Consider the following 26,297-nt stretch of genomic DNA (forward strand, 5'->3'; position numbering starts at 1 on the left):
CAGAGGCCAAACCAATAAAGTTGACGTTATTTTGTTAAAGGAAACCAGTTTTCATTGAGCTGTTACGAGAATAAACTTGACTCAATTTCATTAGCTGACCTTTGCGAGGTCACAGATGACATAATGTACATAATTGTGTGTATTGTAAATGTTTACATACACAATGGTGGTGCATATGCGGAATCGTGAACCCCGAAACTTGGATAGGGACTGCTTTATCACAAAATTTTTATTTGGAAGCTAAATTATATACATTTATATTTATAATAATCTCTATATATATATATAAAATTCCCGTGTGACTATGTTCGTTCCCATACGAAACGGCTCGAGATGAGTAAAGTCTGAGAATCGGCTATCTTTATGTCAAACTCCTAAGTGATAAGGGGTGTCCACCCCAAATTAATTTTTTTATTTTTAGAAAAAAAAAATGTTTTTATTTTTTTATGATACAGCATACAAAAATACATACAACCCCTAATTTTCACCCCTCTGCGATTAAACCCTATTTTTTATTAATGTAGATAGTTATTTTTATTGAACTAAAACAATGTTTCTTAGAAATAATATAGATGGCAAAACAACGTTTGTTGGGTCAGCTAGTAACTTTTTAATAATATCTTTGCAGAGTTTCGGAATATAAAGGCTGTAGATAATATAGAATCTAATTTTGTGGCCATTTTTAAAATGTTACTCCCCTTTTTTAAGTTCCCGTATCATTTTCACACGTGAATATATCCTTTTTATAACATTTCCTAAGTATTTGATTGTCATTTCAACGTGTATTATGTTTGAGAGCATAGTTATATAGTATAGTTGTATATCCTCACATACGTGTAAATTGACATTAATTTTATGCTATTTATTCGGTATTGTACATGAGCTGACATCATTTTATATTACTGTGTCGTGTGTAGGAATGAATTAAAATTGAATAATGATGCATGTTTTATTGTGAATTTGCGTCTTTCTATGCCGTGCATATTAAAATTTGATATTCACACATACATAGGTTTGCCATTAGAACTTCTAATTGGGATTTACCGCTAAGCCAGACTTTGGTACATCAAAAATGTATTTAATTTTGATATATGGGGTCAGAGTTCGTGCTAAGTGCCCTTTTGTGTCCTAAGTCACGTAACTAGATAATTTTTGTACTTTATTTCAATTCATATTCTTTTGTTATGAAATTTATAAGAAGTATTATCACTAGTATATGATCATGACCAATTTTTTTTTTTTTTTTTTTTTTTTTTATCTACGGTTATTCAGAAAACTATCAAAATTTAGTTTCACACAGGTATAATACAGAAATGAGACTTACCGTAGTAAGTAGCCCACGATGCTAAATGGGGATTTACTCAAATTTTATTTTTTATGTACTAAAAAAGATTAGGCTATGTAAAAAAATAATTAATGCGAAATGAAGTTCGTGATTTAATAAAATATGTAGGTTAATGAAAAATTGTTTCTTTAGTTAGTACTAAAGGGTAACCTTCACTACAAGGGTAACTTGTTAAAATTTTGTTCATACATTTAAAGAAAGGTCGTAATTTGACATTCGCATTAACCATTTCGTTAATGTGAAGGGAATCGTCCTTTATTGCCAGGAAATGCAGTATTTAAATGTCATACAACGTCCTTTTGCAGAGTTACGTCTTCGTTTTTTAATATAAAAGACAGGCGTTTGATCCTTCTTGATGGAAATAAGATGACACGCTTAAAAAAAACCATTTAATTTATTATGTATAGATAAATTTCATTCTTAACGCTTCTGATATATGATATCTGATATAAAATATATTTTCAAATGAAAAAGAATATTCGCGCGTAAACGGTTTGACAGTCGTTTAAAAGTCAACGAGAAAGGAAATAGATTTTCCATTGTTCTGTGTGATTTATAAAAATATATTGCTATTTTCTATGGAAACAATATTTTTCGATTGCTTACATATTATATTCATATTAAAATGTTATTTATAGTCTGACTACACTTGGGACTTAAGTACAATTGACTGAGTCATTATTAGCGATCGAATTCAATTGTCCTTTTGAGGTCATAGACAAGATCAATATAACGAGAATAATTTAATAGATGACATCCATTTTTTAAGTGAATTGATATTTTATTGTCCTTGTAATATATTAAATGTATATATTTGTGGGGTCTGTCTTATTATCTCATGATCTTACTATCTTCTACCGCATTTACCACGAAGAATGTTCAGAGGAGTTGTACGGATAAGCTGAGTTTCATTGTCGGACGTCTAGGCAGAATACTAAATTCCTCCCGTATCACCTTGACCTCCGTCGTTCCACAAATGAACGTTTTTAAAGGCACCTTACCGCGCACCATCACTATGTGGAACCAGCTGTCCACCGATGTATTTCCGAACCAATTCTTAAAAGGCCGGCAACGCACTCGCCAGTCCTCTGGCATTAAGAGTGTCCATTGCGGTATCATTTATATCAGATGAGCCTTCTGCCCGTTTGCCTCCTGTAACACACAAAAAATAGTAAGAATCCTCGGCACAGACTTTATTCTTCAAGAAAAGAGCGTTCCAATACTTAAACTGCCGGCATCGCACTTTCGAGCCCTCTGGCAATGTATGTAAGTGTCTATGGATGGCTGTACCACGTAACATCTGATGAGACTCCTACCAACAAAAAAATACGAAAAAGGTACATATAATCGGTGAATTAAATAAAAAAACCGGACAATCTGCCTTATCAAATAGCACTATCTTATTGTAATTAAAGGCATTTAAAATATATATATAATTCTATCATAGTATCTTAAAACTTCAAATCCAAGAAATCCCGCACATTATAAAAGCACATTGCCTTTATGTAATCACCTTCCCTTTGCAATCCTTAGTAGTGTTTGGTAAAGGAAATTGATTAAATAGTTTGATTTTATATGATTTCTTGATGACGTGACAGTAGAACCATAGATCGAAAATAATATACCCATAAAGTATGTAGCAACACTGCAATAATCTGTCTGCTGTCATTCAAGTGTCATGTAGTAGGTATTGTATTGAATTTTGTCATAAGAAACCGAACTTCACGCTTAGATGGCTTTTTGTAATTAAAACCAAGATATATCAAATTTAAATATGTGTAAAATAAAACCCATGGAGGTAGCGTACTATATTACAAAATAGTATCAGGGCTCACTATTAGATTTATTTTGAGGAATAATCGTGAAAAACATGTATAAGATCCACAGATAAACAACAATGATTAATAACACAAGTAGTTTCCTGCAACTGAGTTTCATCATCGGACGTCGAGGCAGAATACGAAATTCCACCCGTATCACCTCGACGTCCGTTGTTCCACAACTGAATGTTTTTTAAGGCAGTTTTTGTTTTTGCCGCGCACTACTACCATATGGAAGCAGCTGCCCACTGAAGTATTTGCGAACCAATTCTCAAAAGGCCGGCAACGCATTCGTGAGCCCTCTGGTGTCTATTCGCGGCGGTATCATTTAACATCAGATGAGCCTTCTGCCCGTTTGCCTCCTGTAACATACAAAAAAAGTTGAAATCTGCGGCACAGTCTATGCTGGATTATTATTATTACTAAGAACAATAATTTAATATTTGCTAGTAATAGAATAACGAACTGAGGTGATCATAGTTGGTAGGTCGCTAAGACCTACATTTTATTTCCGTATAGTTATTTTATTCACAGAAACTGTCAACCCTAATAGAAGATTTAACTATAAATCTTGATTTTATTTTGCATACACATTACTCACGTACAGGTAGTCTTTGATCTTGCCTATTGTCGCTTGAAGTGGATATAAATTTACTGAATATAATGGCCTTTGACTCAGGAAGCCTATGATAGGGCTGCCATTTGATAATTGGAATTTATTAATCATTGTTTTTATTATTACTAATATCTATATAATAGAATATAAACGTAAATTAAACAACAATTTATTTTAATTTATTTACTACAATAATTTAATAACTTTTACAAGAAAAACTTTAATTCCCGTGTCTCTTTAATAAGTAATAAAAATGAAATGATGAATTTAGACATATTGTATTAATATATAGAATAACGAAAACACACAGTATAGTAAATATTAATAAAAAAACCACTTTACATTGGTAAAAAAAATTTATTCGTTCGATAATTCTTAGCCGGACTACATTTATATTATCTCTATATCTGTCTAATAAATCTAATTATTTCGCGCCAATTTGTCCACAGAAAACAATAAATCGTAGAAATCTCTTCATATTTGTCAACAGTCAGTTTACTCCCGAAACTAAATGTGTGAAAAGTTCTGAAAATACTCTATTTCTAATAGAAATCGGTAAATGACCTCATTAAGCCACTGTGCTTTGCCAACCTCTGCCTCATCCCTTTATTTTTGTCTGTGGTATTATTAGTTTTAAAGTGCCCAATTTATCATATTTCAACATAGCTATATTCTTTTTTTGTATTCTGTGCTATAAAACATCGGACAGTTATTTCATATTTACTGTCTCACGGATGTGTGAGATTTTTTATTCTTGAATTAAGACATATTTTTATGAAAACCGAAGATTATCACTTACAACACTAACATTATAATAACAATACGACAAATTAAGAGGATATACTAAAGCAATTTTTTTTTTAATGAAAATCAAACAAATAAGAGTTTCTATGAATGTTTCTGGCGTCCAAGCCATTAAATTTAATGCCTGCCTAAAAAAATTTGTGATCGCTTCATTATATAGATCAACAAAAAATGATTATCTGACGAATAAGGAACCAACTCATAGTCAGTCGGTTTAAATATAAAAATTATACTAATTATATATTAAAAGAATAATATTTCGCCATCTGTAAGATTTCTTACGAAACTGTTTGACATCGCGTCTTCTTTTTGATCTTTAGTTCAAGTGTACTTCGACAGATGGCGTTAATATAAACAGGAAGGATACATTATAATTAAATATAAAAAAACCCTATTAATTTATTTTATGCACATGATTACATATGAAATACTAATGTTTTGTCTAGATTAGTATTTATTTAAGAGATTTTAATATTCATTTTTTTAATTGCATAGTTAAATTTTAATTTAGCAATTCCTCTCAAGCGTCAATTTAGATTTATGTATTATACCTACTTTAGAGTTCCTACATCTACCAGTTCCATGTCTCCGTAATTAAAAAATACGTGAGTTAATCTAGGAAACTACAGTAGCCGACATCAAGTCTGTAAACCTACCTCGTTAATTAGATCGATATGAAACGCATCCTGTGACGTCACGAGTGCATTGGCCAGTAAATTTCCTTGGAAACATCGGAAAACGCGGCAGACCTCTTGTTTACCTTGCGTCAAACGTATTGAATAGTGTAAAAATAAACTTATGTGTGCGGATTGAATTATATGAAGAAAATGCCAGGTATTGCTCTCCTTTTTCTATTGCGTAATAGGTTTTTTTTAATGATGTCAAAAATACTTTTTAAAAATATTATATCGGTGTAAGAAGTGTAAATAGTTCGATAAATAATAACAAATTTTTCATTTACTTTCAATGTAACGGGCAGGAGGCTTATCTGATGTTTAGTGATAACGCCACCCATAGACACTCACATTGCCAGAGGGCTCGCAAGTGCGTTGCCGGCCTTTAAATGTTTAACTAAGAAAACATTACATTAAAGTTATTTTCTTTCGTATAACCTGCTCGCGTATAATTAAATAATAATAATGATACAAGTGTATTTCTTTTGTGGCTATATAGTATATTATATATATAAATATATAAATGAGTGGCGCTACAACCTTTTTAGGTCTGGGCCTCAGATATCTGTATCTGGTTCATCATCATATGTCAATACAATAGGCAAGTAGGTGATTAGCCTCCTGTGTCTGACATACGCCGTCGACTTTGGGTCTAAAAGGCCGGCAACGCACTGGCGAGCCTTCTGGCATTGAGACAGTCTATAGGCGGCGGTATCACTTAACATCAGGTCAGCCTCCTGCCCCTTTGCCCCCTGTTCTATAAAAAAAAATATGGTTGCAGGCGCCTTATTTACTCGGAAATCAAACCGAGAATTTGTACGCCATGTGCATGAGCTAAGCGGTAATACTTCTAGCTAATAAGTTAATTGATACTAATTTGCCTTGGTTATGATTAGGTTCCAATTGGCGTATTACTCATTTACAAAATCCAGCTAAAAATAGACCACATCAATCTTGCTATTCTATACGAATACCATACACACAACAATCTTTATAAACAGAATTAATAGTCGTAGCCCATCGTGATTTTTTAATAGTCATAAAAAATGATTAGTATTTAGTATATATGTCGCATAAAGTAGTTAAATCAGAGAGTTAATTAAATCTCTAGACAGTTAATTAAAGGTCGATATTCAATCTGGCTACTAGCAATGCCCCGCGGTTTCATTCTCGTCGTAGTGGAAAGTCTACTAAGTCGAAATTAAAGTTTTATTTTACTTAGTTTTTAATTACTTCCTTTCAGATTATTAGATATAGACTTACTTTCATAATCTAATCAAAATACAGATCTTACTTTAAAACGAATATATTATATCTAATACATTTTTTAATTCTATGTTTATATTAAAGTAAATTAATCCACGAGTTGGTTTTGACCTCCGTGTCTAAACTACCCATTAAGAACGAATGCAAGGTTTCTATATATCCAAAATATCATTCGTTATTTAAACAGTTTTCATAGAAAGCTGTCAAATGATACTATAAAAACCTATGATTGACTAATAGGAAGTAGCGGTTACGACTCGTTGAATATAGAAACATGGCTAAAATATCATAGTCGATTGTGAGATTTAAATACCTATAATTGTTTTTAGCTGTAGGTTTATGCTCCGTTGGTCAGGGAGCGGCAATGACCATGATTCGTTACGCTTGTCATTGTCATTAGTGTCATTGTTTTATGTTTTGGTTGTTCTAAATTTAAAACCGAGTTGAGTTACATTAACATGTTTTTAAACATGACGCCATCTTTTTTATAGAACGTTCGAATTTTAAACACGATGATTGTTATTAAATGCATTTAATTTTCTTTTTGAAGTGAAACTTCTTTAAGCGCATGAGGGTTAAATTTTTACGGATGAAACGCAATAATAATAATATTAGCGTCACGAAGATGTGCAGCGTTTTTGTCGAAGAAAAGGGAGAGAGCGATTGAGACGGATTGAGAGAGAGTGAGAAGGGTGAACCTTATTTTATATTGTATGCAAAATAATTTATTGAAATGTCACGTGTTTTTATTATCGAAGAAATAAATAAAAAATAATTTTCGACACTTCTAATATTTAATGCCAATTAAATTCATTAAATTCCTAACATATTTTCCATTTTCCCTCCCTCTGTCTCGGAAATCTAAAGTTTTAGATTTGTATAAATATGAACAAGACTTAAAAATTAATTTACCAAAGAATTTTCACTTTTGACATGTGTACTTTGTGCACGCACCTTTTTGTTGTTAGCATGAAATAGATGCAAAAATGTGTCAGTGGCTGTTGATGGTCCGTTGAGGATAATGTTTTCCATAATATTATGACCATAATTATTTTTTTATTATTACATGGTATGTTTTTATTTAAAAAAAATATATACTCACACACATAAATATATATATATATATACATATATTAAAAGTTATTTTTTTTTTCATATTTCCACATTATATTTTTTAAAGTAATAATGATTTTATATCGCGGGCTTTAAAGGTAAAGCAAGCAGTGTTTGATTATTCTATTCAAAATTAACCCTTGTCCTACAAATCGCGAGTAGACGCGTTCCATAGAAATAGGAAGCGAAACGGTATCACCAGCCGCGTCCCGTATTACCATTCCAGGCTTTCTTAGAACCAAGTTCCGCTAGCTAACCTTCCCTGAAGGCACCGCTCGCCCACATACCCATTAAACATTGCGACCCACAGATTAAAGAAGTCAAAGTCAGTTGCTGCTGCGACATCCGATCGGTATGTCTCTTTGCGCGTGATGTGTCTATGAGTTTTAAGTGCGTCGTACATTTGAAAATTCCGAATTTAAAAAAGGAATCTGCGACGACTATAGACTAGATCGGTTTTCGCGCCATTTACGTTACGCGTAATAATCCACACTTTCGCGCCAATATTAAGTGATTATCTATGAATATGTGATTTTGAATATCGATTTTATTTCGGCTTATAGAAATTTAGTTTTTTCTTGTCATACTGAATAGATGGTTTGAAATGTTGCGGTCAAGTCAATTGGTAACGCCATACATGTGAAACTAATTGGACAATTTGTGTTCGTTAGCGTGAAAAATGTGAGTCCGATGATAGTGCCGTCCTATAGTTTTCATTAAGTGTAAAATGGAGGTTCCATTATCTTAAAGGGTGAACCTTTTTACTTTAAATTCGGATTGATTTTATAAATAGTTCTTAAAAAATACTTTTGAATTAGAATTGTCCTTTTTCCTATTGCCCACTGAATTACTTCCAAACCAATTCGACTTAGGGTCCTTCAAGAAAAGAACGTACCAATTCTTAAAAGGTAACGCTCGAATTCCACTGGAATTAAGAGTTTCCATGGGCTGCGGTATCATATCAGTGAGCCTCCTGCCCGTTTTTATACAAAAAAATATACATTGTAACCTATGTATATAATAAAAACTTAATATTAACTTAATTTACAGTCAGGCTGTCCTTTGATTTATTGTTTAGATAGATAGATAGATGTATTAAAATCAAGTAAAAATGCATCATATATATACATAGTTCTGCGTAGATAGTTAAATCCCTAATAAAACTTCGACAGCTAATAAAAAGGATATTGGTATTTTGGCGCCACGAGATTGCGTACAAACAAATTTAGGGCGGCGTAAATAAACAACACGAGAGAGTAGGGCATATTTCAAAGACAGTAGAGATGTCTAAGTGCTATCTATAGCTTTGAATAATAATATTTAATTGGGGATTATAATTTAAATTAGAACAGTGTAGATACCGCGTGCGAGTCTCATACCAGCCCTGCAATTCTGTAACTCACTTTTCGAACTCACACAGCGGTTTTCGCATCGGCGGTCGCTCTCAAATCAGTCGTGAAGCAGTCATTTTATGATTTGGCATTCTGATAAACAATAAACTACAAGCTCCCACCTTTTGAAAGTGAGTTACAGAATCGCAAGGCAGAGGTAATGGACTTTCTGTCTATGTGCGCATATAACACTCGCTCGTACGGTGAAGTAAAGCATCGTGAGAAAACCGGCATTAGACCAAATAAGTCGACGTGTGTCAGGCACAAAAGGCTCACGAAATGGGTACAGAAATTACCAGAACAAGGGTTGTAGCGCCACGGGTTTAATTTAAATTGTCGTTTAAAAAAATATTGAATTTCCTAATAATAAAACATTAATTGAATGAATTTTAAACTATAAAGTCTTTATTACAAGTACGTTAATAGATATTATATTAATTAAGTAACTTGAAGAAATATGAATTAGAATTTTTTGCATGCATCGTATCGCAATAGGTAGTTTAATTTCATCTAATAGAAATACATAGATTTATAATATGGTTTTCTCGCTGTTGATTTATTTCCCCTTAACATTCTAGTCCGAATGTTCCCGAATGTAACCAAATATGGTTCGAAAAATATGGATACATAAGACAGGTTGATGTTTTATTCATAAAATAAACTTAGTATCTTTACATGCGTTTACATGCCCTAATCAGCCGACTCAGTTGAATAAATTTCATACATTGTAGATGATAGATGAAAATAAATGTCTAACGACTTCAAATTATACTTCATACAATCTTGTATGAAGTATGTGTAAAAAATAAAAGCAGTTTTTTTAGTAGAAATAATCGAGTTAGTTTTTGAACCTGATCAATGATCAACTATAAAAAGTATGGATTGAAAAACTGATTTTGACAGGACCATTATAAATTTTGTCACCGTTTTGCCATCTTTTACTAAGGAATACGCTTTTTAAAAAGCTTTCAGGTTAATTAATAATAATAGTAATAATAATTAAGCCCGTTTAATTACAATCTTTACAAATGTAGAATATACAGTTTGGATTTGTTTATATATATTACTTGTTATCATAATATCCTAACTTTATTCACAATTGATTGGAACCCCATCATCTCTTCCAGCTTTTCCCATATATCTCTATCCAAGGCTTTCTTTCTCCATTTGCTAACGCTCGAATTAGTCATTTATTTACCGGTTTTTTGGGCGCCCCCTTCTTCTTTCCCTTGGCCCTTTTAGAATATGAAGCGTTAATTTATTGTGGTTTAACATGAAAGTTAGACTCGTAATAATCCGTAATAATTTCGTGTTTAAACTCATTAAATGAAGGGAACACAACTATATGGAAAGAACCAAGGGGAAGAAGGAGAAGAAGGTCCCCATAAAAAGGGGGATAGAAGAAAGAAAAGCGGTAGCAGAAAGAGAATGTAGAGAATGAAAGCCATGGACGTGTTAGTTAGAAAAAGCTGCAGGAGGCTTTTACCCGTGAAGGGGTTCCGATCGACGGTACTGAAGGTAGCTAGGAAGAAAAAAACTTAAAAAATAAATGCTAAGCTGTAAATTAATATTTTTTGTAATGGTTGGAAATTAAACGAGCTATTATTGGAAATAATTGAAAACATATGAAGGGTAGATTCTGGTTTCTTAAATATCTTCTCATATGAAAGTTGTCACAAGACATATATGTACATGATTAACGGCTCTACAATATTCTCACGCTGAACAAAGATATCATTAAGGCTATCCTAGATAAGAGTCATCGATGTGAAAGTGTAATTAGAAAATTGTTACATGGCCCACTTGCGCGCTATGCTACTCTTAGGGGTATTTAATACCCCTTAAACTGTTAAACATATTATTATATAGAAACTATATTCTAAGCCAACTAAGTTAATTTAAAACAGCTTCAAGAACACCAAAAATCATATTAAATTACGTCAATTTGAAAATCATGATGTTTTACGGATCACCTGCCATATTATAAATCGTGTGATTACATTGTTTTATAACTCATGTTTGTATCGTGGTCAATTCGATCTACCACAGATTATCTAATGGCATGTTATAATCACGTTTATATATTAGCCATGGTGGCCTTCATATCCGCCCACTTGGGCGGCGCCCACGCCCTTGCATGCCATAAAACCACAGATTTTAATATCGCCATTTAAAAGGTTTTTATAATATTTATTGACAAAGACACGAAATCGTTTATATACATTAGATGCTACTAAAAGCGTCTACACACGGCTCTGAAGTTAGTGGCGATATCGGGACAATGGTGGTGGGGATGAAATCGGCTCTTAGTTCGAATAGGCAGTACTCGAATTAGGGTACGATTTGCCTACACACGAGGCGATCTAGTGAGCGATCTAGGGTGCTCCACATTACTTCCCTGATATTGCCTTATGTAGAGAGAGAGATGTAGGGCCGTGTGTAGACGCTTTGAGTGTGTGAGTGATGTTGGTAATACCGAAATAATATTGACATAATAATACCATTTATTAATTTAATTACCAATTAATACTCGAGTAACCATATATGGAAAGCAATCCATGTAAAAGCTGATAATGTATACTAAGTTTTCCTAACATTTATTATCTTAAAAACTTGTATTGCTTATTTTAAATTCAAATATAGGTAATTTAAGACATCAAAATGTTTCTACATTTTGTAATGAGACATTATCATATATTTTTAAGAGGAATAGATACATAATGTTATGTAATAATTACGAACAAGTACTTAACATGTGTCATAAAGAAACTATAGTGTCTGTTCAAACTTGTGTGAACTCCACCGTCAAAGGCCGGCAACGCACCCACTAAAAATGCGTGTCTATGGGCTGTGCCCTTTTAGAGCGTCCCGTATACTCGTTGGCCCGCCTATTATATAAAGAAAGAATACGTAATACTGAGGATAATGTAATCTTTGGTAAATGAGTGAAAATATTTACAAATAATCTTATTTAGGTGACCCCATTCCCATTGATGAAACGTAGACAGGTTAATGAGAGAGTTATGAAATAGAGTGAACCGTCCACCGGGAATAGATCGAACTGTCGTCAGCTCAGCAGTGTGACCGCACTATCATCCGGCATCACTCGCGCCTCTGATAACCCATAGACTCGACCAAAATAACCAGTCAATTCTCAGTCGCAGTCGCAACACGACTGTCTGCATAATAATTCCGCTCGGTCTTTTATACCTGTGAAGCATGGCGTCCGTGCGCACGCGCTCCGCGTCACCCAAAACTGTCTCCTTCTCCCCCGTTCTTGAGCGGAAGTACAGCGCGGATAGGCCTTCCTACCCTCCGGAACTGAACCCGTCTGATTGGAGGAAGTACTTCACAGATTTCAGTTCATACCTTGGTGAGTATTGACGCATGATTCTTTTATTATACGACCTTGTTCTATTTGCGTTTTAGGAGTTGTAAACATACTGCAAGAATATCGGTGTTCCAGTAACGATTGTTGCATCATTAGTGGTTATTCGATGAAAAATAGCGTTAATAATAATCTAATATTAGAACAACTATGTAATAATTATATTTAACTGAAGGCAGAGTCAATTTGCAGATAACCTTGCGGTTTCGTATCTGCGTAAGAGTTGTGAACTATTACAATGCATTTAGGAATACTCGCAATTTAATTGCGACTGTAGATGCTGTTTTGTTAAGGAGGGCAATTTAAATATACAAGATGTATTAAATCCAGTAGACACTGGACTTAGCTTTTCTAAAATTCTTTACCAATATGTAACATACATCATTTTTAATATAAAAAATGAATTTGTTAATTTAAGAAACTTAAAGTATAGGTAAGAAATTACTAAGGAATTGTGAACTAAACACCATACATTCAAATTACAAATAATTTTAAATACTTTTCGAATAGCCCCCTTAACAATCAATTTGCCCCTTGTGGGGCCACGCCCCATATGTTAATCTATATCTGTAATATGTATGTTAAAAAGCGCAAAACTCGAAGACGGATGGGCCTCTAAGCCCTTATCCATCTCTGAGAAAAAAATAGTTTTATTTAGAACATTTATTCCGGAAAAGCGAACAGTTTCTATGCATTCAGTGGAATTTTCACTCTTTGTACAGTTTGTGTTTCCACCGCACTGTTATAAACTTCTTTTTTATTTCTGATTATATTACAATAAATAAATAAACAAAATTAATATTATTCACAATTGCACATTCCTTAAGGATATAAGAATCAATTTTGATGTAGAGAAACTTTGCGTGTAAATTTTGTACAGGCGTTTTCTTTTTCGGACAGTATAGTTATATGAAAAAGTGTATTGGTCATAAGGTTCATGCTTATAAAAAGACTACTTATAATATGAAAGAAAATTTATATCTAAAAAAAATCGTTAATAATTTAAATTATCTGCTCCTAGTCTTATATTTTAACTATACTCAAATATTAACTTACTACGTATAATTATACCTATACTTGAGTTAAGATTCGTTTATCACACAACGATATCTCAGGAACAAATGTAAATAAGACTTAATCATGGCAGAAATATTTCGCGTGCATGCTATAGGTACAGTAATTGTACTCGTTTTGCAAACGAATATAAAAGCTCTTGGTCAAGACAAATTCCGCACTGCAATCGTCATCATATTATGACGCCTCCGTAGACGCTTCATTATCAAAGCGGCGTCAGCGACCATTCAGATATTCGTACCTTTAATCGCTTCTAGCGCTTTTTCTATTATTAAAATAATTTAAGACATTTTGTCAGACTAAAAGATTATAGCCTTATTTTTTTTACCGCGTAGTTTTGATTGATAATACAAATAATCATTATAGATAACTTTTGAATACAGAAACAAATACAGCCTTTATTGTTGTGAAATTACTTTTACATAAATAATGAAATGCCGGTAAATTTCTGTTTTACACCTTGTCCTTGGACATAGGCCTCCTCTAAGAGATTCCACTCCTCTCGGCGTCTAGCTTTACGAAACCACATAGGCCCAGCTGCTCTATTTATATCATCCTCCCATCTTTTTATGTCTTCCTCGTTTTATTTTGTCATAGCGGGAAAGCTATTCCGTCGCTTTTTTCCCCCATTTATCTCTTCTATCATGTGTCCTGTCCATTTCCATTTCAGTCTTTTACTAGAAGTAACAGCATTTCTAAACTTTGTCATGACTTTTATTTCTTCTGGTTTTACTCTATCTAAAATAAATAAATACCTTAAATGTGTGGGTAATATCTGTAAAAAAGTAAATAATTACTGTTGACGTAATCACCAAATATGAAAATCCCCCCCCCCCCCCCCCCTATAGTGCATACGTAATACTTGAAAGGCCCCTAATAACCTAACCGGTTTAAAAATGGTATCAAAATTCAGATTACAGCGCTTTGGATTCGTAGCGTGAAATCGATGTTTATGTGAACAATGTCTATACAGATTTTTTGCGGTGTGCGCTGGAGGTGAATCAGTACCGCATTTGTCCATAAGAACGGCGCGCGCGCATTTTGCTAAGACTAAAATTTGTTTACATCCGGCGTTTTAATAATGTCGAAAGCGCATTACTCAGTGAATGACGATGTGTACGGAAAAATATTGAAAACACAAACGGAAAGGGAACCGCAAACTGATTATGCTGAGGTTTTTGAGGCGTGCGAAGGATTAGGTAAATTTAATATCTTATATGCAGATGTATATTAATGTATATGTTATATATGATTCAAGTTATATCTGTATAACTTTGCGTCTAATGTTTTATCTGTAATATATTATTAGAACCTCTTTTCTTTACTTATTTAAAACGATGTTCTATGGTCTTAAGAAGCATACAATTGTTGAAATACGCCATTAATTAAATAGTTGTCATTTGTTTTTTGAGAATGTTTTTATAGGGCATTTGTCTGTGCGAAGTGTGGCTGTTACGAGTGATGATACAAAGAAAGTACTGTTTATCACCATGTCACAATTTAAGTGCCTCTTAAACGCAACAATGAAGGTATTGAAGGCTCTGACCGATAAGGTTTTATTGGACAAATTAAATTTAAAATAACCGCAGAGGACATTGAACTCCCGAAAACTAGTTTTTTTAATGACGTCAAGGCTGGGAACTTTTGGCAAATTTGGACCCGTCAGACAGGAATATGTAAATTCAAGATTGCTTTTGGTTTGTCAATTTATCTTGAATCTGCAAAATTGTTTATTAAACCTAAAAATAATATATCAAGTTTAATAAGCAATATTTTACTGCTATATATGTCCGTCGTTCCACAACTGAGAGTTTTTAAAGGTAGTTTTTACCCCGCACCACCACTATGTGGAATCAGTATGAAGTGTTTCCCAACCGATTCTACTTATGGTCTCTCCAGAAACGAGCGTACAAATTCTTTATAGGCTGGCAATGCATTCGCGAGTCCCTCTGGCATTGAGTGTACATGGGCGACGGTATTACTGAACAGGCCACCTGCCAGTTTGCCCCCTGTTATATTTAAAAAAATATGCGATAATTTATATGTGCCCATAATCTCGAATATATATGTTTGTGTATACATGTGCGTTACTCATAACTCAACATATGTATTAATGATAAAGGTTAAACATGTTATCTAACTGTTAAAGCGTTCTTATAATAATGAGATTTGTATGACTCATAAGAAGTGATTTGCGGTCAAAAAGTACCTACAGTTAAATAGACAGATTACTGTTGTTGACCAATCAAAAATACCCAAAGACAATTATTTTTTTAACATGTCTTTGAACTTATGTTCAAAATCTATGATCTGAGTTTAGCTACTTGACTTGATTTAGTCTCCCTTATTTTAAACCAACCTGGAAATACGTCTTCTGCACTAAATGTAGCAGGGGTGTGTGGGACTCGATTCACTCCAGGCACTCTGCTACTTAGAGAGCTGGGTGAGCTATACCCACTAAAACCATTTTGGATAGAAGGACACCAGCTTAATCGATAGCTCTTTTACATTAGCTTGTTTTGTTAGATCATTCCAGCTTCTTTTGCCTTTGATATGATGTAGATATTGATATGTTCTTTAATATTGTGGAACATTGTTTTATTCTAACATCAGGTGAGCCTCCTGCCCGTTTGCCCCCCGTTATATATAAAAAAAAAAAATCAATAGTTTTCGCAGCGCATGCGATGAAAAATATTTTAAAGTTTTTTTTTACACCTTAGATACATACTTACATACAAATCTTTCCTCTTTATAAGATTAGTATATGCAGCTACTAGCTTTACATTATACAGACATTTGAATGAAAACGTTGGCGTCGCTTGTTTATTATCAATTATGGACCTCATGATGACATCATGCTCCATATAAAATCTTAATCGATGTCTTTTTGCTCTGAAACACTATTAATATCCATTAAAGCGAATTTGATTGTCACTTTCTGAAGTGGTGACTTGCATTTGCTTGCAGTTTGTGTTGACGGTGTCTTTTTAGAAACTGAATATGATATGTATCTGATTGAGTTAATAAATCTAGTATAGTGCATATAAGTGCAAGTGCGGTATCTCGGACACACGAACATAGTGTCGAAACATTATAGAACACTAAGACTGTTAATGAACATTACCTTAGTTTAATCTATTCATTAGTGATGTAGAAAATTAAGGGTCTGTTTCACAATGTATGGATAAAGTACCAAATAGCTATGCAACACATAAATTATTTGGAAGATAAATTATTGTGCTATTTGACATTCATCTGACTCATAACTTATGATGGACTTTATGTGACGAATAGCCCTATCTAACAGTCGTGAAACGCAATAATAGTGTTTATCCTACCAATAACTAATAAATAGCTAATTTGGAACTTATGTAGAACTTATCCGTACATTGTGAAACAGACCCTAAGTCAGCAAAATATTACTTAAAACTTGGCGATTAAAAATAGTGGCGGAGAGTTTCTTGCCAGTGCTTCTTGCCCGCTCTACGCCCTTGACTTGCGAACTGTAGTAAAATCTGTTGAGGTTAACAAGTGTACTTGGTTACTTTTTATTAATTTAAATTGTTACTTTTTATTTTTTTTATTTTTTATTAATATAAAGTTATTTTGAGTTTGAGATACTCGTTATTTTTACAGCTCCTTTCTAAATTGAGACCATAATTAAAACTTTAGTACCAGGTAAATAATTTAAAGCATATACTCTCTTATTAACATCATTCACTCTAGCAAAATTGTTCATTTCTGAAGCTCTACTTTAAATCAAATTTCTCATATTAAGGTTGTTTTTAAGGCAGTGTGTCTATTTTGACACCATCTTATTAATCTCTTCTCAATTTCAGATGCCCTGTTGGCTGACCTTCAAAACTCGATAAACCCCGGCCGCGTCAGTAGTCCCATCGGGCGGACTACATCACCGAGTGCCAGGACCAGTTCTCCCGGTAGGACAGCGTCACCAATTGGAAGAGGCAGCTCCCCTGGTCGATTGAGCTCCCAGGGGGGAAGTTTGAGCTCCCCTACATCTACTGGATATGGTTCAATTAATGGCTCGAGGAATATAGGATCTGATTATGCTAAGCCAGCGTCTGTGAGTATTTATAACACTTTCTTTTATTGGTTTTGTTCTTTGAAAGCACATGTGTTCTTTGAAGAAACATTTTTTACTTTAATTTTTATTGCAAATAACATTTGTTTTATCTTAGGGTGAGATCTATAGTGCGCACTTAGACTTTGCTCTGACTTAACTATCGAGTTAAGACACAGTCGGTATTTATAGAGCAAACTGCGAATCTCTCCGAGTGTTGGCTTAGCTTAATCCCAAGTCCACGAAATCGACGACTTACCAAAAACTTTGACTATAAGCCTAACAAAAATAATGGCCTAAAATTTGCTCTACCATCATATCTTTTACTGGAATTTTTATTTTTGTCGGTTTTTAATGAACGGTGTTGCCATTTTGTATCGGAGTTCCATAGACTTTGGGAAAAATAGAATTTGAATTCAAAGAAATTATAAATGATCTTGATAAATACCTATGAAATGCATGAATTAAAATAATTACACATTATTATGGTATTTATTGTTGTTTATTTATATTATTTAGGTAATTGTTCAAACCCCATTTTTGAGAAATCTTAAAAATAACTGGTGTGATTTTGTATGTCACCTGGTATGCAGCCCTGGCATATTATAGTGACAACGAAATTCAAACTATAACCTAACCGATGTCTCTCGCTTCACATCTGTTATTTTCGTTTCCCTGAATCTTCTACCATTTATTACCTGACTACCCTTAAAAAAATTGAGATAGGAGTGGAACATATGAAATTAAAAAATCTGTTAGAAATAGAATTTCTTTAACAAAAATATAAATTAGTATTAGAAATATGTATTACACTTAAAAAAAGAATCAGTAAAGAAATTATTAAAATGAAACAAGTTTTGATTTGATATTCTTTATTACCAAACAAATTACCTAGTTAAATTGTGCAATCACAGATTGCCGGAATGCTAGACCTGTAGGAGATCTTTCATTGTTTCTGTGTTACTCAACTTCTGCTGTCAGCAAGATCACCATCATCATAAGCATCCTCTCTCTGTATACCTATATTATGCAATACAGCACAAGCTATAATTATATATAACTAGTATTTGTCAATTTTGACTGTAGTCCTAGCTGTAAACATGGAAATTTCCTTTTTCACACTCCGAAAAACCTTTAAAAAATATGCCTAGTTCTTATTTGAGAATAATTATAAATATTGTCAGCTCTTGTCATTGGATTTAAAAGTGTTGTTAACATGAAGTTAAGTGCTGGATAACCGCTGTCACCTACTAAAACAGGCATTTTCTAAATATCCTGCTGTCGTGTGAACTGCCAGGCCACCTAGTCACTATAGCAAATATTTCCATATCAGGCCCTATTATTGCTTGCACATTTACATAAAATTCCCTTTTTTTATTTCTGTATGCTTCAGAGTGAGCGATACCTTTGGGTCTATTAACTTTTATATGGGTGCAGTCAATAGCTCCCATTATACTGTTTAGGCCATGGTGAGTATTAGATCTTCCTAATTCTTCAAACTTCCTTTTGGCTGTGTTCATATTTCTTGGAAAATTTACAAATCTAGGAAGTAATTTACTCAACTCTGCAGAGACTTTATTTATAATTAAACAGACTGTAGATTGGCTTATGCTGTTCAGATCACCACACACCATCTGTAATGTCAATAAATTATTATTAGTCACATATATGTTATGTTTCTGAAATTCAGAAGACAAAAGTCTTCAACATATGTATTTAAAATCATTTGAGAAGAGGTATAATATATCAAATTGAAAAACCATACATATTTATGAACACAATATTACCTGAAAACATCCAGTTGCATTTTTATGCCTTAATGCAATAAGTATTTGCAATTGCGGTAGGTTTGGCGATCCTCTGTTGTTATAAGGTTGCAAGTTTGTAATGATCAGCGTCAGGATCACATTTAATACCGTGTGTTTCAAAATACGGTTCCTTCTTTTTCATTCTCACCGTACAGGATGGAAGGATTTTGGTTGGAAACAGAAACAGAAAAGAGAAAAAGTGGTTTAAAATGTTCAATTGTTGATAGTTAATACAAGTGCTCTGTTGCTATTGTCAAAACATTGCGATCCGTTCTACGTAATAAAATTATTGTCATCTTTAAATAATTAATACATTTTCTAAAGGTTACTCGTAAATTTCTAGTTATTGCAATAATAAAATAAATGAATACATAAATACCAATAAATTGAAGATATATGTGTACCGTTTTAGATGTTTAAATATTTGTTATTGTTTAATTTTTTCAAGGATAATAAACAAAGTATTGCATGAAATGAAACATCAATTTGTATTTTGACATTTTCTGTCTTAGCTTGGGCTTAGCTTAATCTCACCGTTAAAATGTCTATAAATACGAAATCATAGTTTAACCTTAGTGTACACTAAGCAAAGTTTTTCGTAAGGTAAGTCTGAGCAAAGTCCAAGTGCGCACTATAGATCTCACCCTTAGGGTGAGATCTATAGTGCGCACTTGGACTTTGCTCAGACTTTACTTACGAAAAACACTAAGGTTAAACTATGATTTAGTATATTTATAGACATTTTAACGGTGAGATTAAGCTAAGCTCAAGCTAAGACAGAAATTGATGTTTCATTTCATGCAATACCTTCTTTATTATCCTTTAAAAAAGTAAAGAATGGTTGTAGTTAAGTCTGAGCAAAGTCTAAGTGCGCACTATAGATCTCACCCTAAGTCTTCATAAGGCCGTTAGTTATTAGGAAAGAATGTCTATTTGTCAATTGTTTGTTGTATTGTGAGATAATTATAATTATTTATAAATGTAACTTAATTATCGAAATTTGTCCCAAAGAATCGATCTTAAAATATAAACGACTAGCTCCTAATATTATTATAAATAAAAGATTTTGTATTGTTTGTAAGGAATCGACTAAAAAACCACTGTATCGATATCAAAAATTATTTAATAATGCTACATTCATTGCTTACATTCTAAAATCGCATTTAACTCTGGTTGGGTATAAATTCAAAAACCGTTTTCTCGTGATGTCTTCTTTCACCGTACGGTATTATTTTTATGTATTTCCTCAATATTCAGAAATCAAAAAGTCAAGAATCAATCATTTATTCATTTAGGTAACACAATGTACACTTATGAACGTCAATAGACATACATGTTAAATGCTTCTAATTTTACATTTACTGCCAGTTCTCAAAGGGCGTAGAACGGACGAGAAGAACTTGCAATAAATTCTGCGCCACTTTTTTTTATCGACGTGTGTAGAAGTGAAATCGGTATCCAAATTATCTGATTAAGACATATATTTTTGCAATCGATCCAGTAATTTTTAGTATATTCCATACAAACAATAAAAATCTTTTATTTCTAATAATATTATAAGACTACATTTTAGGACCGATTCAGACTGGCTGTCCATTTGCTTAATGATAATATAATGCGCATGAGTTATATAGGCTTTAAAAAATATGTTCACCCGTGTGAAGGCCTAATGTTAAATATTTGTAATATAAGTTATCTTGGTGTATACTTGTTGATGTGGCAACATAATGATAAAGGCTCTACACGTGACGATAACGTTTTGATTGCCGTGTCATTGTAATACGTGATAGGATGTCAATTGTCAATCATGACGTCAGCCTTAGTCATTCGGGTTAGGGGCAAGTAAGGAAAGTATATGTTTGTCGGATAAGTTGAGTCGAAAGTTTCCATATGAAGTTTGAAAAAATGGAAAGATCCAAAAATGAGACCTCACAATAAAAAGGCCGGCAACGCACTGGCAATGTGAGTGTCCATGGGCGGCGGTATCACTTAACATCGGATGAGTCTCCTGCCCGTGCCTACTAATATATAAAATAGGTACCTAAATAAATACAGTAACTATATACTTTTATTGATTACAGTTCACCACATTGTATATAACGCTATATCTACAGTATATATTACAGCTATGTTTTCCAAAATACATGACAATTATGCTAATAGTCCAAGAGGTAGTGAACCCTGGGAGTAACGGTCTCCCTGTAAGGTTAGAAATTTGTATACTTACGATTTATGACATGCTAAGAGCAATAGCCATGACCTGGCAGGCGTCAGCCCTGCACGTCATCAGCCCCTTTATTTTTTGGACTGTTAAGTAAATTGAGTTTCAAAACTTGTTTCTGTAAATTTGAAAATTTAATAGGATAAAGTTTATTTATTGTAAATCTTAAAAAAAAATTGACAGGCGATTACAATAAGCAGAAGTATATGACAGATCAATTAGAAAACGTACAGTTGATGAGGTAAAATAAACTTTATCCTGTATACTTAAAATTTTTATATGTTTTCAAGTAAACGTCTCAGAGTAAATATGTACAATGCCAGGCGGTTTTGAACAGCATAATACCTTGACAGGCGAGGGGACAGCTGCTAAGGGCGTGCAAATAAGAAATGTTACATGAACGAATACAGTAAATGCAATGTATTTTATTGGGTTTTATACAATCTACATTATTTTTAACATTCATTTTCTTCAGCATCATCCGAAATTTCGCTATCACTGTTTTCATCATCATCTGATTCTTTAACAATGTTTTCCTCATCTGAAAATAGTAAAAAAAAATATTTTAATGAATCAATAAGGTTGTTAAGAATTAAATGTCAAGCTCAATTACATAGGACTGCGTATTAAATGTTACGGAATAAAATAGTTGTATGTTACCTGAAATGAATTCCTCAGTTTCAGTCGATTGTGCTGTGGCAGTATCAGCAGGTCCTTGTAAAAGTATGTCGTATATAGAAGATGGAACCGTATTCCCCTCAAACCAATTAAATTCGTAACGACTATCAATTAAGTTCCAACCGTTATTTTCAGGTGTAAGAATTGTTGGTTCTTTTAAATTACAATTTCGCCATATATTTGTAATGTAGGCAGTTCTCAATAATTGTTGATGTAGTTTACGTTTGCAGGGTGGTAAATTTGATGAATCATAGCTTACTACTTTGATTTACTTTTATTCAACGTAGTCTCTGTAAATCGTATAGTTTTTTCGTCAGTGTCTTCGTTACACATCACACAAACCACGTGTTCCAATTCCATCTTGCACACTATATACTGAAATGTTAATATTAAGTACAACAATACACAATATCACTGCACAATTGATAATAATATTTAATTTTTAAAAAATCAAACTTTAGTTTGATTTTTTAAAAGCCATGATATGATTATTTTTTATTGATCAGCCCACTACAGAATATATTAAACTCTAGATAAGTAGTGTTTATTCGGTTACATTCACATTCAGAAGACTTCGAATTCTTCTAAATGTAACAAATTCTTTTTAATTAAACATCCTATTTTAATGGCAATAAAATTCGTTGTTCTTAACGACAATAGCTGTAATAGATTCAAGACTACATTATAAGCTCCATTCAGGATTCAGGATAAATGGGCAGAAAGCTCAAGCGCAATGCCAGGGCTCGCAAGTGCGTTGCCTGTATTTAAAAAATTGGTACACTCTTTTGAAGGAGTTGTAGCAAGTAGCTGTATCATGTCCTTTATACAAACCCACAAACCTGTACATTTCACTGAATGGCCCTTTCATTGTTATATTTCGAGTTGGCTTTGACACAGTTACTGGGAACGACTTTTCAACATTTGGAAAGTGAGTCAAGTTGCATTCGTATAGATTTGCACTTTCTTTACCCAAACGATGACCTTATTTCTCGTTGGCATACATATTGACTGTTAAAAGTTTAAAAGCTAGAAAGAGGTCATGGATTCAGAAGTGCTACAGTGCCAAATTTATAATATATATATATATTTTTTTATAAAGACAATTCACACCAATTGACCTAGTCCCATGCTAAGCTGGTGAAGCTTGTGTTATGGGTACGAGGCAACGGATATACGTACATATTATAGATAGATAGACATATAAATACATATTTAAACACCCAAGACCTAAGCACAACACCAAATGCTCATCACATCGATGTTCGCCTCAGCCGGGGATCGAACCCGGGACCCATGGATTCGTAGTCAGGGGTACTAACCACTAGACCAATGAGTCCTCAAATTATCTCAATGATGAATGATGTCTTATATCAATGATATTTATCTTCATAAAAAAAAATCAGTGGCGCTACAACCTCTTTAGGTCTTAGCCTCAGATTTCTGAATCTGTTTCATGATCATTTTTAAATCTAATAGGCAAGTAGGTGATCAGCCTCCAGTGCCTGACACACGCCGTCGACTTTTTGGGTCTAAGACATGTCGGTTTCCTCACGATGTTTTCCTTCACCGTTTGAGCAAATGTTTAATGCGCATATAGAAAGAAAGTCCATTGGTGCACAGCCGGGGATCGAACCTACGACCAGGTATGAGAGCCGCACGCTGAAGCCACTAGGCTAACACTGCTCTATCTTAATAGGTAACTTAATAGTTGTTAATGAGATAGAATTATTACCAAAAACATTAACGATTGATTCATACAAAAAAACCCTATTTAGGTTTGGGCTTCATATTTCTGTATGTGTCATGTTTTGTTTGGACTAATACCTGCAGCTGAGTTTCATCATCGGACGTCAAGGCAAATCAAATCAAATCAAAATACGTTTATTCAATTTAGATGCTTCTTAGAGCATGCTTATGAATGTCAACAACGTTTACAAAATTCACGAAAGAGCAGGACTACGCCATCCGTTCGCAAAACTACCAGGAGGCCTTGTTCTGAGAAGAACGGGCAAGAAACTCAGCAAGTTTTGCCCTCCCTTTACATTACAATTATTCAAAGGAAAATGTCATAAACCACAACGTCATTAAAGTTACATAAGTAAAAAAAAATAAAAAATTTGTTCTGTGATTTACCACATTCACCATTACACACATATTCATAACACTTCAAAGATAACAAATCAAATTATAAGAATATAATTAGAACTATTGCCAAGCGTTTTTATCTTCCAGGTAGTCATTGACTGTGTAGTAACCTTTACACAATATTAAGGTTTTTTTTATATGTGTTTTGAATCTGTTTAAAGGCAGTTCCAATATTTCACTAGGAATCATGTTATAGCAGCGTATACTTAGGCCCATAAATGAAGTATTTATTTTCTGCAACCTGTAAGACGGCTGGAAAAGTTTTCCCTTATTTCTTGTATTCCTATTGTGAATGTCGCTGTTCTTTAAAAGAGAACTAATATTACTACGCACAAAAATGATACAGTTGTAAATATATTGGGAAGGTACCGTCAAAATATCGATTTTCTTGAACAAATTTCTAAGTGAAGTGCCTGGTTTCAAGCAATAAATTGACCTAATAGCACGTTTTTGCAAGATAAAAATAGATTGTATATCTGCTGCTTTGCCCCATAAAAGAATTCCATACGACATAACGCTGTGAAAGTAACTAAAATATACTATTCTGGCAGTTTCCTCGTCTGTGAGTTGCCTAATTTTCCTAATAGCGTATGCCGCACAACTAAGCTTGTCAGAAAGTTTAGTGATATGCTGACTCCATTGAAGTTTTTGGTCTATTGTAATGCCCAAAAATACCGTAGAATCAACTAAATTTAGTTTTTCATTGTTCAAAATAATTCAAAGTTAATAAAAATAGTTCAGATAATAATAAAATAGTTCAAAATACAAAATACCATCCGTATCACCTCAGTGTCCGTCGTTCAATAAAATAAATAACAAGAAACAATATTTTAAAACGCATGTAGAATGGATTTACCGTAAGAAGAGACTGATTCCCGTACACACGGACACAGGCGTCATAATAAACAACAGAGTGTACTTAAGTATTATAAATTCTCATTTGCATTGTTGTACTATTTTTACTTGACCAAAGCTTAATTTTGATGAATCGACGTTTTTATTTTAAGTTTAAGAAAGTTATGGGGCCGTTCAATATTACGTAAGCAGATTTACTGCAATTTATCCCCCCCCCCACCTCTTGTCAGCAAAAGTAAGCAAAGCTCTCAAAAATAATAGTACATAAACGTATTTTGTAGGAAACCTCGAAAATGCATATCGTTTTCAAGCATAGACAATGTGTGGGTAATATGTGTAAAAAAGTAAATAATTACTGTTGACCACCAAATAAGAAAATCAAAGACCCTCTTCCTAAAGTGCTTACGTAATACTTGAACGGCCCCTTATTAGTTGATTAAAGAGCTGAGTGTGAACACACACTAATGACGATATTGCAGCAACAAATATTTAAGAAAAATTCGGTAGCAGCCGGGTGTTAAGAGAGTAAATTTAACGTAACTTTTGAATTGGCAACGATGTTGAAACGCCATCTAGTGACATAATGAATGAACGTGTAGAATTTAAAGTCTATTTTCTAGTAGTTAACGACTTGGATGTGATCCAATTGGATTTCTCAATGAATACTAGATGTCGTTAAATATGTATGAAATACATCCTCTAGGAATATATACGGCCTCATTCATAAGCTTAGTGCACGCGTAGTCAATTGTCAAAATATTGTCATTTCGTATTACACTAAATTTAAGTGTTATGACATAATATATAGAGAAATCTAAGGCCAAGGTGGTAGGATGTATCTCGTAGGAGTAGGTATAGGCAAAAAGGGCTTGACTGTTCTTAGCTGGGAAAAAGCTTATTAAAATCTTATCGCTAACATGAAAAGTTTTGTTGTTATATTTATATCCCGATGTACATCATCGCCCAATCATTAAAATTCTAATTTAACTGTTATAAACTTAGAACAAAGATTTATTAA

At 33.3% G+C, this 26,297-nt stretch overlaps 1 protein-coding gene and 2 long non-coding RNA genes across 8 annotated transcripts in view; 1 reads left to right on the forward strand and 2 right to left on the reverse strand.

The window, feature by feature from the left end:
* The window catches only part of LOC125049771 (paxillin), a 50,365-nt gene that overhangs the window by 11,156 nt on the left and 12,912 nt on the right, over nucleotides 1–26,297 (forward strand). For 2 of the 6 annotated variants that reach the window (XM_047649221.1, XM_047649219.1), the window contains exon 2: nucleotides 17,331–17,575. In XM_047649221.1, coding sequence (XP_047505177.1) covers nucleotides 17,331–17,575 — 245 coding nt within the window. Of the gene's footprint in view, nucleotides 1–5,397; nucleotides 5,420–12,181; nucleotides 12,403–14,494; nucleotides 14,691–17,330; nucleotides 17,576–26,297 lie in introns of those variants that run through there. The other 4 variants (XM_047649220.1, XM_047649217.1, XM_047649222.1 and 1 more) reach the window with 4 other exon arrangements.
* On the reverse strand, nucleotides 18,434–19,512 carry LOC125049776. Its single transcript, XR_007117052.1, has 2 exons — nucleotides 19,360–19,512; nucleotides 18,434–19,206 (listed from the first exon to the last, which is right to left on the reverse strand). It is a non-coding gene; the product is annotated as an uncharacterized LOC125049776 (long non-coding RNA).
* On the reverse strand, nucleotides 22,007–22,748 carry LOC125049777. Its single transcript, XR_007117053.1, has 2 exons — nucleotides 22,262–22,748; nucleotides 22,007–22,142 (listed from the first exon to the last, which is right to left on the reverse strand). It is a non-coding gene; the product is annotated as an uncharacterized LOC125049777 (long non-coding RNA).

The sequence above is a fragment of the Pieris napi genome, chromosome 5, assembly GCF_905475465.1.
Source record: "Pieris napi chromosome 5, ilPieNapi1.2, whole genome shotgun sequence".
Classification (NCBI taxonomy): Eukaryota; Metazoa; Arthropoda; class Insecta; order Lepidoptera; family Pieridae; genus Pieris; species Pieris napi.